Source organism: Aptenodytes forsteri, unplaced genomic scaffold (genome assembly GCF_000699145.1).
Source record: "Aptenodytes forsteri isolate BGI_AS27 unplaced genomic scaffold, ASM69914v1 Scaffold299, whole genome shotgun sequence".
NCBI lineage: Eukaryota > Metazoa > Chordata > Aves > Sphenisciformes > Spheniscidae > Aptenodytes > Aptenodytes forsteri.
In genome coordinates, this window is record NW_008794154.1 from 2,815,410 (window position 1) to 2,831,183 (window position 15,774).

Consider the following 15,774-nt stretch of genomic DNA (forward strand, 5'->3'; position numbering starts at 1 on the left):
TTTGGCCCTTCTAATTTCTTCCCTGCATAACCTCATGGCATCCTTGTAGTCCTCCTGAGTTGCCTGCCCCTTCTTCCTAAGGTCATAAACTCTCCTTTTTTTCCTGAGTTCCAGCCAAAGCTCTCTGTTCAGCCAGGCTGGTTGTCTTCCCCACTGACTCGTCTTTTGGCACGTGGGGATGGCCTGCTCCTGTGCCTTTAAGATTTCCTTGTTGAAGAATGTCCAGCATTCCTGGACTCCCTTGACCTTCAGGACTGCCTCCCAAGGGACTCTGTCAATCTCCTAAACGGGCCAAAGTCTGCCCTCCAGAAGTCCAAGGTAGCAGTTCTGCTGACCCCCCTCCTTACTTCTCCAAGGATTGAAATCGTCTCTGCTGAAAAAAATGAGTGTATATAGATTTTTTCTTTTTTTTTTAATAATGATTGTATTGTAGACTGAGGCAACAGGGCTGTCCAGTAACTTCTCCCTTATGCCTTTCCAGCTAGAGGAATGCCTGGGAAGGATGGTTACTATTGATATTTTTGCAGGTACAGAATTATCCACCCAGGGATATTGACTTGTAATGTTTTCAGCCAGCTCTTCTGCCAAATGTATCCATGTATAAACTCTTTAAAAATTGCCAGTGGAGGGACAAAGACCCTAAGGCTGGCCATTCCTGCAAGTTAACTGCAGGAAACATCCACGGTACAGACCTTCAGATTCCAAAACTGAACCATGCAAATGATTTCCAATATAGTCAACTTTATTTCGGCACTAAACACAGAAAACTAAATTATGTACATTATTGGTGTATCACAGCAGGAGAAAAGAATTCTGTGCTCAATTAGCATCTAGCCATATGAGCAAAAGGCTAAGGAGCTCTCTGTTATATTGTTAATTACCTCTTGATGAGAAGGGAATTGAAGAAACTCTGACTTGAAGCTATAGTTATTGTTACAAAAGATGTAATGTTGTTGAAACTGGAAACTATTAAATAATAGGTGCTTATGAAAAAAAGGTACTTTCGTGATTTTAATCTTTTTATCATAGCTATTTTCTTTACTGTATACTGTAATAAAGTAGAATCATTTGAATGCTTGTATGTGTGGCTCAAAAGGCAGCAGAAAGATGTTTGAAAATTTTGCCCAGACTCTGTTCTCAACTCCATGAATGAATTTGTTAAATTTTCTAAATTGGGGGGTGGGGGAGCATAGGTAGGTGGAAGCAATGCACTCTACATTTAGATCCTACTGTGTCTTGCTGTTTGTTAAATATTATATGATCCATTAGAATATCAGCAGGACCAGTGCCAGTGTACTGGAGACAGTGGAACAATGTTGTCTTCTCACATCAAGCGGGAGCAGGGGAGGGAAACTGCAGAATACGCAGTGGCCTGCAATGGACTGGCCAGTTTGCAGAAATAAATTATCTTCAGGCTTGTATTTGTCTGCTAGACAGCAGACAAACCTGCTCCATGGCTGCAGGCTTGGATCCTTGGAGTCAGATGGAGTGAGATCAGGGCACAGATGCTTTGCGTTGGCTTTCCTTCTCCACATGTATGGAAACATTTGATGTACCATGCAGGGTTTTCTGCTGTCAAACCCCCAGGGGTCATTCTGTGTCCTTGTAGGATGCTGGTCCTGTGCTGTAAACCTGCTGCAGCTCACCCACCCACCTGATGTTAATTACAGTAATGTGAATTTATAGAACCACTCCATAAACTGACACAGCTGCGCTTGATTCTTTCCTGACAGAAAGCTGTGAAGGCAGCATCCAAATACCATAGTGCATCAGATGATGAAGAAAGCCAGCAAAACTCTTCTGGGAAGGAAATGGGGCAGCTCCACAGGTGAGCTATGAATTACCATAGTTTTACAGCTCAGTTAAAGCTAGAGGCATGTTACTACTGCCAATATTTATATGTCACTGCCTCAGGGAAGTCTGTTCTTAAGAGCAGGTCATTTATGACATTGCTTTTGGGGTATATTTTGCTGTGACTGCTGGAGCCCGATATTTTGATTGTGTAAGTTTTCATAGGTTGCAAACTGCAATTACCCTTAAACTGAAAAGAAGCGTGATAGTAATACTCTTCTAATGGAAAAATGCCAATCTGCATTTTGCATGCTGTAAATAGTGCTCAAAGAAAACTGTTTAGGCTAAGTAAGGGCACATCACAGCCCAGCCAACTTTATTACATCTGAGAATGTAAAGAAAAAGCAATCAAAAAAGTGCTATTGAGAATGTATTTTTTTTGTCACTAAAATGCTCCATTTTCAGATACAGCTCAAAGCTGTCTGCCTTGTTTTTGCTGAGAAGAGCCAGTTATCTATCTCATTATGTTTTAAATGAAAAATTTTGTTTGTGTAGTGTGACTATAGAGGTACAAGGGGAACAGTCATCTTGGAGCCCTCTCTAAGGAGGTTTGCCACATGTGGTTCTCTGTTCACTGTTGTTTATTTCCTTATTGATGAAAAGAACAGAAAGGGGGATTGAAATATGCTTTAAATATTGAAAAATTCCCAGTTTGTTTTATGTATTAAATGTAACTCAGCAGACTGGCTCGTCGAAGAAAAACGGTGAAGCTGTGCCGAGCTCTGTCTGACCTAGTGGTGTACACGAACTCTGTGGCAGCCCAGGATATAGTAGATGATGGTAAGGCTGCTGGCATGAGACTTACACATGCCTTTTTCACTTTTCTGTTTGGATAGGAAACATGTCTGTGTTCTCAAGGTTTCCCTTGTTTTTCAAAGATGTTTTAAAAGCAGAGTAGTTAGTTACCTGTCCCATTTACTTAAATATGGAGAAAGAGTAAAGCACCACCTTTTCCTTCCCTAGGAAATATTATTATGACATTCATGTTTTAGTAGCAATTTTAAAAATGAAGCTTTTTCGGGAGAACCCTTTCCTGGTTTCACAGTTTTATGGAATTTGTCATCATCTTTTAACATTATCAATTTTAAGTAGCATTTAGTAACATGATAGATTTGAATTGTGATAAATAGATGTGTTACCTGTTCAGAAAGTGTGCAGTTGTTTCACTAAGCATGTTAGAGACAAAATGGAAATGGAGAAAGTTGTAGAGGGATTTGTGGGAAAGGTCACTAAATGTATGTGAACAAACTGTGTGAAATTCTGTAATTACTATAAAATTAATTCCTAATTTAATAGAATTTAATGAGCGAAATTAAGGAGGGTGAAAGCAGTGTGGAGAAACAGAGTCCAAGAAATCCTACAAGAACATAGTCTTGTAAAGTTTCAGTCTCGTTGTTCTGAGCTGAGACAGCTCAGCTTTTTCCGCCCGTCCATCTGCAGTTAGGTGGTACTGCTGAACCCATCTGATGGCTCGCAGCCCTCTGGAAAGGAGGGCCTGCTCATCAGAGCACAGTACTGCAGCTGCCTTTCATCTAGATCATGTGCTTTCTTGATCCTAGCTGAAGAGATGGGCATGGAGAGATGGTACAGTTGAGTTGGTCTAACTGCTCCCTTGAAGTTGGGCACTCTTGCCTAGGAAACTCTTCTGGTCAGTCTTTTTCCCAGACAGCAGAGATGATCAAAGGGGGTCTGCCTAAGGGGATAAAATACTCAGAGGGAAGACTTATGAATTGGAAAAGATCGCTTGGATTATTTAGAGAAAGGATGAGTTTGCAGAAACCTCTGTGAGAGACAAATGTGTTGAGTGCACCTATTAATGTGTAACAGGGACAAGAGCAAAATCAGAACCCTGCTGGGCCCATCTTTCTCCCAGCTGTAAGCTCTTCAGTAAGATAGTTTTGATCATACTGCCATTAGTAGATTTCTCTATAGATTCTTCAGAGCAATCATATCTGGGGTTCTGCAGAAGAAAAGGCCCTAGCAATTAGTGTAAGCTCTTGCTTGGCTTTCCTTGTAAGTCTGGAGACTTGAGGGTAGAGCAAAAGGGGAAGGGGAAACTGGTGCCCTTCAGTTATGCAATGTACGACTTGCATGTGACAAGACAATCTCTCGTCGTAACTTTGGACTAAATCTAATGTTCCTCTTGATTAATACCAGTGCAACTGAGGTCTGAGTTCAGGCTCCTGTCTCCTGGGATTGCTTTGTAACTTGTTTGTTGATTTAACAATACACACAGGATCAACAGGGAATGTGCTGTCATTCAGTGAAACAAGAGCCCACCAAGCAGTGCAGCAGAAGGCTGAGCAGTTTATGCTTTACAACCAGAAACAGCTTACAAGGGTCTATCCATCAGCCTATCGGATTGACTCCAGCAATTTCAATCCTTTACCTTACTGGAACGTTGGTTGCCAGTTAGGTAGGTGTTGCATGAATAACTTAACTTCCCACTTCTTGTGTATGTATGAAGTAAATACCTTACACCTGAGTCTTCTCTTTCAACAGTGGCATTAAACTACCAATCTGAGGGACGCGTGATGCAATTAAATGATGCAAAATTTAGGGTAAACGGCAACTGTGGTTATGTCCTCAAACCTCAGCAGATGTGCAAAGGTAATGGCCCACTATACATTTATTACTGTTAAGTGTCAAGCCTTTCAGAAAATGTCTTCGTGGTGAAGTTGCCAAGACACAAGAAAGAAAAATAAGAACATATGTAGAATCTTTCATATTTCCATAAATTTATAAGCTTATTTTGCTTCAGAATGCTTTTTTTTGTCCTTAAAAAATGGTGTCTAACTGTCAGACGGTGTAAGTACCAGCATACAATCTCTTGCTGTTACTCTAGATATATTTTGAGGGCTCCGTCTTAATACATGTTTAAAAAAAAGAAAAGGGTGTCCTAGGATAGCCAACTGCAAGCAAGAAGAACAAGGTATGCAGTGGCCCAGGACCAAATACCCAGGACTTGGTCCAGCTCTCAAGCAAGTCAGTGGAATTTTGTTCTCTTTAAAAGGAATTGGTTCAGTCCTGAAAACGCTGTTAGAACAGGAGTCAGTGGTTTTCAGTGTTATGCAATGACAGTCCTTCCATATTTCGAGGACTTAGGATCTGATTGTGCCCCTATATATCTAAGTAATTTTCTTAATGTGGCCATAAGAAGTAGTGGCATTGATTGAAGGGTACTTGAGAAATGGTAGAGGGAGTTTGGGTACTTGAAGCATGCACTGTTGCTGCAGGAAGCAGCTTACTCAACCCTAGTTGCTTGTTCTCATTAATGTCTGGGCAGCTGTGCAAGAAACACTATCAGAGTGCTGATCTGGGTTATAACTATTGCTTTTTTTGAAGCTACTACTTTACAGAAGAAAGTTTCTTTTTCAAAGGAGTCTTAATCTTGCAAAACCCTACTATTAGAGGGGTCCTTTCTGTCCTGTAATCATGTAAACAAGGACTGCTCAGCTCAGTAAAGGTTGTAAGAAAGTGGAATGGAATTTTAAAATTCATTAACAGCTGCCCCATGCTCTGTAAGTTACTTGCTTATGGCTGGCTATATGTATGCATCTTGGGGGGTGATATTTATTCTGTGTATCTTTTTCATTACAATTCTCATTCCTTGTCATCTTCTAGGCACATTCAACCCCTACTCTGCTGATCCACTTCCTGCCAGTCCTAAAAAGCAGCTTATTCTGAAAATCATCAGTGGACAGCAGCTGCCTAAGCCTCCTGACTCAATGTTAGGAGACAGAGGAGAGGTAAGATACTCTGATACCAACAAATGCTTCCATGAGAGGTCCTGGAGTGATATGGCAGCGTGTGACTCAAAGAAACTTCTTCCTTATTTAAACACACCAATAAATTTCAGATATTGTCAAGCTTTTGGTCACTAAATACTACATTTTCCCACAGAGTCTGTATCCTACACATGATGTTTAAGAACGGATTTGTTTTGTATTTTGAGGGTGACTTCACTTTTTTGAAAATTAGTCATAGCTGGCCATAGCTCTTAAGACTACTACAAACTGTATATCAACCTACACTTCATGAAGCCATTTCTAATGGTTGTGCCGCTTGAAAATTCATGTGAATCAAAGGTTTTCGAATTCTCATATGAATTTAAATTAACTCTCTGCATGAATTTCCTTAAAAAATGACCTTCACTTGTATCATTGGCTTGCTTTTAAAATACTTTGTTTTTTAAAAAATAGATAATAGATCCCTTTGTTGAGGTGGAAATTATTGGGTTACCTGTTGACTGCTGTAAAGATCAAACCAGGGTGGTTGACGACAATGGTAAGACAATCTAGCTGATTGCCTCTTCTTAGAGTAAAATATTAAGTAATTATAAATGATTCAGTATCTGTTATTACTTTCCAAATTGCAAAGCTTCTTACCTGATGAAATCAAATGATTATTATTTTAACAAATTAATTCTGCTTTGTAGACAGAATTTCTAGTGTAGGGAGACAGACAAGCAAGAGGTGAAGGACAAGAACTGTTCAACACAATATCTTTCTCCTGGATTGTTCTTAAATCTCCTTTATGCAGAAGTTCCAAATATTTTTTTTTAATTATATAAAACATATGTATAACTTCAAATGAAATGAAAACAAATCATGTCCTAGGCAGTTTCACTGCCACCTCAGCCTTCATGGGAAGGAGATTAATAACAGAGTGGGATAGTCTGTTGCAGCAGGAGAGGTGGCCGTCAGTTCTCATAGGTAGTTGCAAAACCATGAGGGGGGAAAAAAGGGAGTGGTTCCTGTTTGTTCTGGTCTGTCTTTAGCCTACCATAGTTTTGCAAAACAACAGCTTGCCTCGGTATCCCTCCCAGCTACCCAACCAGAACCATTTTGTTTGTAAAAGCAGTCCAAGAGAGAGATCTCTCACTTTTAATTACTTACAGAATGGAGATTGAGAGCATCTAGATCTAGATGAGCAATGAGTATTCATTTGTGTGTTTGGTCTGCTTGTTTCTTATGCCTCTTGCTATGCATCATGAGAATTGAGGCTAGCGCTTGCTATGGACTTGTTTCCCAAAATTTGTTTGTTTTACAGGGTTTAATCCTGTTTGGGAGGAAACACTCACTTTTACCATCCACATGCCTGAACTAGCTTTGGTGCGATTTCTTGTTTGGGACCATGACCCTATTGGGCGAGACTTTGTTGGACAAAGAACTCTGGCCTTTAGCAGTCTTGTGCCTGGTTAGTCCCATTTGTTTTCCTTGACTTAGAGATCTAACTGAAGAACAAACGCCTTTGAACTTAAAGTTGAAGATGAGGTTATCAACATAGGATATATGCCTATATCTCTGAGACTTCATGTATGAGCTTGGACAATTCTCCTGGTATCTTAAGGTGGTATATTCACCATTACTTGAAGGAGTTTGGGCGTCTATGCTTTTGGAAATTGCTACTGGTGTCTTATTTATAACTTGGAGGCAATTTGTGCTGGGGGGCTTGGAAAACCTGTGAGAACATAAGTTTTACTAAAGGCATAAGATGGCTTACTGTATATATTTCACTTTTATAGACAGTCATTGCCAGTTGTGCATAAAATGCAAACTATTGATTATTTGTGGTGCAATATTTTTGTTTTACTAGGTTATCGTCATGTGTATTTAGAAGGACTGACAGAAGCATCTATATTTGTTCATATAACCATTAATGAGATCTATGGAAAGGTAGGTATATCTGGAAATTTACATCTCTTATGACTTGTTTTTGTTTTAATTCTTCTGATAAAAATGGATTTAAATGTACCACAGAACCTCAGAGGATTTGTGTGGTTTCTAAATGATTCTTACAGCTTAGGTTCATGGCATTCTGTACACTGGATTAGCAGTACCTAGCGCTCTCTGGCACTGATCAGTAATAAAGTTTAAACAAATTATTCAGATCATACAGCAATGAAAAAGCACAATGTCTGATTCTTTATTGCCCTCAACTTGATTGTCTTCATTTATACTCATATCTGTATAGGTATCTCCATACACTGCTAAGCATCAGCATGCTCAAGGAAGCAAACTGCAATTCCTTATTCATAGTGTTTTCTCTGAGGAGCACTGAGCCAGGGCACCCGTTCACAGCACACCCGTGTCCAGTAAAACATTTGGCTCTATCCAGCTGAGATACCACAATTACAGCGCAGGCACACTTCTGTCAGAGTGCTCAGGAAGCAGAAGGATGTAGCTTATAGCGTGTGTGGGGGTTCTTTGCAGGTGATCAGCAAGGAAAGTGTAACATACCATTACTCTAGTCTTAGCTAGGATAGGTTCTCCATACACTGCTAAGCATCAGCATGCTCAAGGAAGCAAACTGCAATTCCTTATTCATAGTGTTTTCTCTGAGGAGCACTGAGCCAGGGCACCCGTTCACAGCACACCCGTGTCCAGTAAAACATTTGGCTCTATCCAGCTGAGATACCACAATTACAGCGCAGGCACACTTCTGTCAGAGTGCTCAGGAAGCAGAAGGATGTAGCTTATAGCGTGTGTGGGGGTTCTTTGCAGGTGATCAGCAAGGAAAGTGTAACATACCATTACTCTAGTCTTAGCATGCATGTACTTATGAATGTTCTTACTGTTAGCACCTAATAATTATCACGTCTAGATACAGTAAGTACATTTCTTCAGTGTGTTGAACTAATTTTATTTTAGAAGTAAATGTTGAGAACTGTAACTGCACCAGAATATGGTATTCGACAAGCTATTTTTAGCAGCTAATTTAAGCTTTAAATCTTTTAGGTTTTAGTGAATACATTTTGCTTTTCCGCAAGATTACCAAGGAAAGCTCAGTGGAATCCAAGGAAGGCTCAGTGGAACAGAGATAGAAAATAACAGAGACAAGGCTTAGGGGCTGAGATTTGGTATAGTCCAGATCCTCACTTAACTCCACTACCTTTATCCTCACTGATCCCATTAGATCAGTGAATGATCTAATGATGGCTCTGTAAACCACTTAGATGGTTTACAGATGTCTCACTCTTGGTATCCTTGTCTCAGCGCAGGGACCAGCGTTTCAATGTACTTGTCTGCTCTTGCCTCCACAAGTGTTCCTCCTGCCAGGGAGGACAGCAGCGAGGCGGTGGAGGGAACAGTACTGACCGTGCCCAACTCATGCATGTTCTGTGCACAAAGACAAGGTTTTAGTGTTCAAGGTAGACTTCATTACTCCAAAATCAGTGTAAAAAGAAAAGCGATAGTAAACAGCTTGGAATGCATCTGCAATATATACCTAGATCTGTACACATCTGGGTACATGTGTGAAATCACATACAGTTTTGGTGATAGTCTGCAGGGGAGCCTGTTTGGCTATTGCTCTAGGCTCATGTGCTCTTCAAAGAATAGTCAAGAAAAATAGTAAAAGAATAGCTTCATAGGGAAGACAAATGATGATAAAAGAAGAGGGGGGGGGAATAAAAGACCCATTGAGATTTGATCTCTATGACTTGGTGATATTGCCTTAATGATGGGCTATATTATTGTTTCCAATGTATAAACAAAGGCTGAATGCACATTTGTATCCTTTTAATTGAGGATATCTGGTCAAGCTTCTGAGAGAGACTGACATTAGACTAATAAATAGTTTTAAATTATTTGGTGTAGAGGGGTTATATTTACAGCTGATGTACTACTACCTTATTTGCTATTCAGTCTTGAAAACATTAGCCAAATGTATTTGCGTTTTTTTGCCTTTCAGTGGAGCCCTTTAATCCTCAATCCCAGTTACACAATATTGCACTTTCTAGGAGCCACAAAGGTAGACTTCATTAGCATGCACTTTGCACTTGCTGGGTACAGATTTCTCGAATGGTTCTTATTCGCATGATCTGCAACTACCAAACTTACATCATTCTTCATTCAGACACTGAAACATTTGAATATTGCTTTGATGAAGCCCATGCATAAAACTCCCAAGTTAATGTGTAGCCTGTCACTGCAGTACACTTCTTACAGTCTTGTCATCTCTGATTAGGAGGCTTTGAGCAAACCTCTCTTGTAATTGTGGCAGGCTGCCATCCTAATGAGGAGAAATACAGACATGCATGAATTCATGGAGACCTAAGCTGATAGTTCCTTGGTCAGAGTAGATGTGAATTGCTTGGTGTGAATTTTTGCTTTGTTGCATTTTTAACTTTGTCTTCATCATTCATAAATGCTCTGAAAGCAGCCCTTTTTGTTGTTCTCATTATATAATAGTCTGAACTCACTCGAAACTGTGGTTATTCTTGTCCTTTCAGAATAAGCAGCTGATAGGACTCAGAGGGTTGTTTAACAAGAATCCTAAGCACAATTCTGCTGAAACCAGCGGGCACTATGTACGGAAGCGATCTATTGGCGATCGAATTCTCCGGCGCACAGCCAGTGCACCAGCAAAAGGTAGAAAGAAAAGTAAGATGGGTTTTCTGGAAGCTACTGAAATTAAAGACAGTGCATCTGAACCAATAGACTTGAAAGACAAAGAGGGAGTTGTAAGGCGTACAAGCCGGAGTTTGCAAGCACGTCCTGCTTCTATGCCTGTGGACAAATATCTTCTTGTAGGACTGCCATGCCCAGAAGGTGAAACTGCCCAAGATGCCAAAGGAAAAGAAAACTCATCTGGTAAGATGCTTCCAAAATCACTTTTGATGTAGTGAGTTGAAATAGTCTATTAAAAGGCAGTCCCTATGCAAGTAGTTTTATTCGACTCAAAGAGTTACTGGGCAAAATCACCTATGCTTAAGATTGTAGCATTTTAACAGCTCCTTAAACTCTTTGATAAGTGACACCCTGGAAAGCTGTCTACTCTCCAAACTAGGCAAATGAATTACAATAATTTCTGGAAGTGCTCCTAAAAGGACACTTGACAGATTTCTTTTCGTAATTTAAGAACCAACCTTCATCAATTTCTGGTTTGCTACTGTCTGTTTACTTTTGAAAACAGCTGCTGGCATGGTGGGTTTTCTCTCTCCGTTTTCAAGGATGAAGAACAGCATGCAGCATATGTTTTGGGGAATAGTGTGTGTAAAGACTAATGCAGGCTTTCAAATAGATGTAAAAGGGGTAAAAGTAGGTCAAACTTTGTATCCCTCAGTCTCGATATTCTCCTCCTAAATTAATCAAATTAAGTAACCTAGGTTATAAGGAAAGCATGTGTTAGGATAAAATCTTGATCTTATATTATTGATGCACAATACAATTTAGTTCTTAAAATAGCTTTTATGTAAATGTCTTCAGCAATAATAGTCCTGGTTTTGAAATCCAGTTATTCCCATGGCTACAGGAGAGTTAGTGTGTTTGACCTGCTTAATATTTGATTTACTGGAATATTTAAATAAGTCTAGGAAGCTTTGAATACAATGGCTGCAATTCATTAGACCTGGTGTCTCCACCCTGAGCTTGTCCCTAGTCCAGGACTGGTTTTTGTTTGTTTGGGAAGAGCGCCTACACTCGTACAGGCTGTCCCCATGAGGCTGCAGAGCTAGCCAGATCCTCAGCTTCTAGTCAGTTCTGACAGAGCAGCATTTCTGCAGCTAGTTCTGCAGGGCACTTCCTCAGCTGGTGCAGGACAGCCAGAAGTACAGTCTGTCTTCCTTGGTAAGATGCAGAGAGCACACCGAGAGCCTCTCTTGGCCAGGGGGGTGATGGAAATGCTGCTCTGGATATTCTCAGCTGTGGAGCAGCAGCTTCCACCAACCACAGGAGCCACCCTAAAATAGGAGAACTACCAGGCACAGATGAGAACGTGTTGTTAAGCCACCTTTGTTCTACTTGCCCTTAGTGGCTTTGAAGGAACAGATAATCTGGGTATCGTCTTGTAAAAGAAGTTACTTAGGAGAAACAGCAAGCAAAATCAAACCAATTCTTTTTCTGCCACCCTGAGACGAAACTGTAGACAGGACATTCCTAGTAAAGGAAGTTAACTCTGAAATGCTGTATTTTAAATTGAAAGATCCTCTTGATAAGCCTGTGAAGATGATACAGCTCAGCCATTCTTTGCAACAAATTTAATAATTTCTTAGATATTTCTTCCTAAAGATGCTACAGACAAAGACAAAAAATTATTTTAGAAGAAACTTCCACACTTTCTGGAGGTCACAGGTATTCACTTATAGCAAAATAACCTTTGCAGAAAACACAGGCCCTGGTGAAATGACCTAAAAAGCTGTCACAGGGAGTGAATCCTGCCTGTTCTAACTACGAGACGACTAGATCCTGTCTGTTGGCGTTTCTGTAGGCCTTGCCTTAGACATAAAGAAATGAGACATGAAGAAGATGAAATTCCAGATGGAGTCCTCTCCTGTCCCTGAGGGACCTTCTCCCTTCTCTGTGCTGCAGGGCCATCCATGGCTTAGTGGTGGACATAAAGAAAAGCAACTTGGGCCCCTTTTTTTTGTGGAAGCATTTACCTTGAATCATGATAAGAAAAGGTACAACACAGCCTCGTGCACATACAGGAATAAGTTTGGGTATTCTCAGAAAGTAAGTTCAGCCCAAATATTTTAGACTGGGAGGTGGCTTCAGCCATGGGGAGGTACTAGTCAGATGAAGTGTTCATTACTGCAGGGTGCCATGAAGAATGGAAAGGGCTGGCTGTCCAACAGAGATCTTTCTTGCTAAAATACTACAGCTGAACATTTCTCTACTGTCTCAATTGGAATTATGCCAAGTGGACAGCATGCTGTCCATTTTCTCCTCTGTTCTTTATAGAAGAAAAAAATCTATAAATCAAAGAAATGTACATCTATTCTATCCTTATACAGGAACACTGGAAAGCTTGGAGAACTTTTCAGATTTTGGAGATCAGCCTTTTAATGCCATGTTTGTTAAAAATAGCTCTTACTCTACCGGGGGGCGTTCAGTCACTGTTTAATGAATGATCAGGGCTTCTCTTGTTTCTTCCTAGGGTACCTGATTTCTAGCGAATGTTAGAAGCAGTATATATTATGCCAAGCTTACTTCTATAGTCCCTGCTTAATTAAAAGCTCCAAAAGAGTGAGTCATGGAGCTCGGATTTGGTATATAAAGACAACTAAGAAGATTTGGTGGAGGAAATTCTAATGCATATTTTTCATGGAATTCAAAATCTTGCTCTTATGAATGCAGTATGCTGGTAGATCAAAAATTAAATCCTTAAATTGTAACATTTTACAATGGCTATGTGTAAAAACACACTGGAGTCCATCTACTTGATGCTTTTTACTCAGCTCTTTTAAGCATGCATCTCGTTTCACAGTATTATGGTTTTTAACAGAGCTGTTTTGTTCTGTCTTTATTGCCACGCTTCTTTATAGTACAAATCTGAATAGGAACACAGCTGAAGGTAATACCATGTGCAAGCTACAATATGGTACCTCATTAACATTATTTGCAACAATATTACATCACATGCTTGATGTAATAGACATTCAAAGGAAGTTTCAATGAAGTGCCTGCAGTTGTATTTTTCCATTTATTCATATCACACAGATAACTTGTACTAAACCTGCACAACCCCATAATTAAGTTCTGTCACAACTGTACCTAATTTTGCATTCTCCATTTGTCTGTCTAAGGACAAAATAGTTGTTAATAAACAGAACACAATATTGTATGGAACTAATATGTTTCTTATTTAATTTAGCCAACAGTGATGACAATACAAATGAGAAGGAAACAAACTTGAAAGAATCTGTTTTTATGTGTTCTGAGAAAACAGCAAATACTTCAAATTTGGCATCTCAATTTAAGAAGGAGAATGATGAGAAGGAGACCACAGTTGACTCTTTAGTACCACCTCTACAGGAGCAACCTGAAAATTTAGTTTTTGCAAGTGGTGTAGCCGAAACAAATCACCTCATAGACTATCAGAAGAACAGTCTTTCTGATGAAACTGTCCCTCTAATGCAGGGCTCTGATTTTGAAATTTCCACAGAAAAAACAAATGACAAAAACTGTGCAGACAATAAAAAAGAAGATGACACAAAAGGGTCTCAAGAGGAGAAAATAACTCTTGTGGGGACTTCCCTTTCTCAAAAAGTAGAGATGGAAAATCACAAATATGATATCATCAAGAAAAGCACTGCAGCACCTCTTTCTTTGACAGATATTTCTTCTACTATTTGCTCTGATCTTCCCGATTTGCACTCCACTTTAACCATGCAAGACACTGACATTTCTCGCCTTATAGATGAAGTTTCTTTAGCAAATGAGAGCGAGATGGATAGCGCTGTCTCAGCTCTGATCGGACAGTTTGATGTCACAGATGACCAAACTAATCTTACTGCAGTCTCAAGCCTCCATGGCGCTAGCAGCCAGACCTTCAGTGTGATGGCTACGCACCCATACATGCTTACTGCAGATCTTAACAGTCCATGTACGTACAACTTTACTACCACAAAATCCATCAAATCCCCTTTATTCTCAACTCCAGATACTACCGTGTTCTCCAGCCCTGAGACTGCAGAGTATTCTGTGTACACAATTATCCATGAGGCAACTCTTACGCCAACTTCTGAATGTAAGACCCATAGTGAATTAGTTTGCAAGAAAAAGTTAAACAGTATAGAAAATAACTTGCCTAGCTGTCCTTGTACTTCACCTCTCTCTTTGCTAAATGCAAATCCCAAAAGAAAATGTGGAACAAGCTGGGAAGCCCCCGAATCTGCTAGTTCTTTTGCTTTCAATAGCCTCATCTTTGAGGAGACACTTGTTGACCCTCCCACTGGTGAAAATTCAGAAAGCAGCAGTCTTGTAGAAGTAGATGGGGATTCTCAAGATCTCTTGGTAACTGCATGCGAGTACAAAAGGGAAGACATGAGCCAGTTGGCTTCCCCTTTGAAACTGAGGCAAAAACAGGACAGTGGGCATGGTGGTGAGAGGACCTCTGGGAATAGTACAACTGATGAACTTTGTGCTGCTGCCCTGGACTGTTCGGATAACTTCAGGACTGCAGGGAGTCAGCTTCCTTTTCCAACGTGTGAAAATGTTGGCTTTTTGTATCATCATCGTTCAGATAAGCATAAAAACGTAATGTGTACCTCCAAAAGATCCCAGCTCAATATACACTCACCAGTGCTCAAAAATGCTTTGGCTTTCCCATCTCCTTCAGCCATCAAGCAGACTAGCCCTTGCAAATCCAAGAGTCTTGGTGACTTGACATCAGAGGATATTTCCTGCAATTTTGAAAGTAAGTATCAATACATAAGTAAGAGCTTTATCTCATCAGGCATGAGAGACAAGAAGCTTGCTGCTATGAAGAATATGAGACCACATTCTACAGATGCTCTGACAGAACAGCTGAGGAAGCTGGTATCCCTGGACCAGGAGGACAGCCGTCAAACGCTGTACTCCAGGCAGATTGATGAAGACTGCCCAAAAGCGCTGGTCAGAAAACTCTCGTCCAGAAGCCAGAGCAGAGTGCGGAATATAGCCAGCCGTGCCAAGGAGAGGCAGGAGGCTGCCAGCAAGCAAAAATATTCTAACACAAGTAGCATAGCAGGAGTCGTCCTTCGGAACAAGCCCTCAGCATCTCCTCATGTTATCAACAGGCATTCAACGGGCTCGTACATAGCTAGGTACCTGAATGGCTTCCCTGGGGAGGACGTGGAGGGCCGAGGAATACCAGAGGGTGCATGCGCTGCTTTGTACTACGGCTGTAGCGACCAGTTGTATACACACGATTCTGTTCTGCAGCTGGAACCCAGTAGCGATGATAAGCCTGAAATTTATTTCCTGCTGAGACTGTAGATTGTATAAATGTACATCTTCAATGTTTACAAACTATTTCATTGAAATGAAGGATTTTTAGCAAGAAATACTGTTTTGAGTGTTTAAATTATTTAGAAATGCAATTTCATGCTAGTGATTCAGTCATGATTTAACGTGCCCTTTCCTGTCAAAGCTTATGTAAATAGAAACCATGTTCCATCCTTATGTATGTATTACTTTGATTTAGAAATTATAAAGT

The 15,774-nt window shown here is 40.3% G+C and overlaps 1 protein-coding gene across 2 annotated transcripts in view; it reads left to right on the top strand.

The window, feature by feature from the left end:
• PLCH1 (phospholipase C eta 1) overlaps window positions 1-15,554 on the top strand; it is a 47,073-nt gene extending 31,519 nt beyond the window's left edge. Inside the window, exons 12-22 of one of the 2 annotated variants that reach the window (XM_019472034.1) lie at window positions 1,734-1,828; window positions 2,534-2,631; window positions 4,088-4,267; window positions 4,354-4,461; window positions 5,476-5,600; window positions 6,054-6,138; window positions 6,904-7,050; window positions 7,450-7,529; window positions 9,547-9,606; window positions 10,088-10,448; window positions 13,450-15,554. In XM_019472034.1, the coding sequence (XP_019327579.1) occupies window positions 1,734-1,828; window positions 2,534-2,631; window positions 4,088-4,267; window positions 4,354-4,461; window positions 5,476-5,600; window positions 6,054-6,138; window positions 6,904-7,050; window positions 7,450-7,529; window positions 9,547-9,606; window positions 10,088-10,448; window positions 13,450-15,554 (3,444 nt within the window). The remainder of the gene's footprint in view (window positions 1-1,733; window positions 1,829-2,533; window positions 2,632-4,087; window positions 4,268-4,353; window positions 4,462-5,475; window positions 5,601-6,053; window positions 6,139-6,903; window positions 7,051-7,449; window positions 7,530-9,546; window positions 9,607-10,087; window positions 10,449-13,449) is intronic. The other variant, XM_019472032.1, reaches the window with a different exon arrangement.
• Window positions 15,555-15,774: the final 220 nt, after the last annotated feature.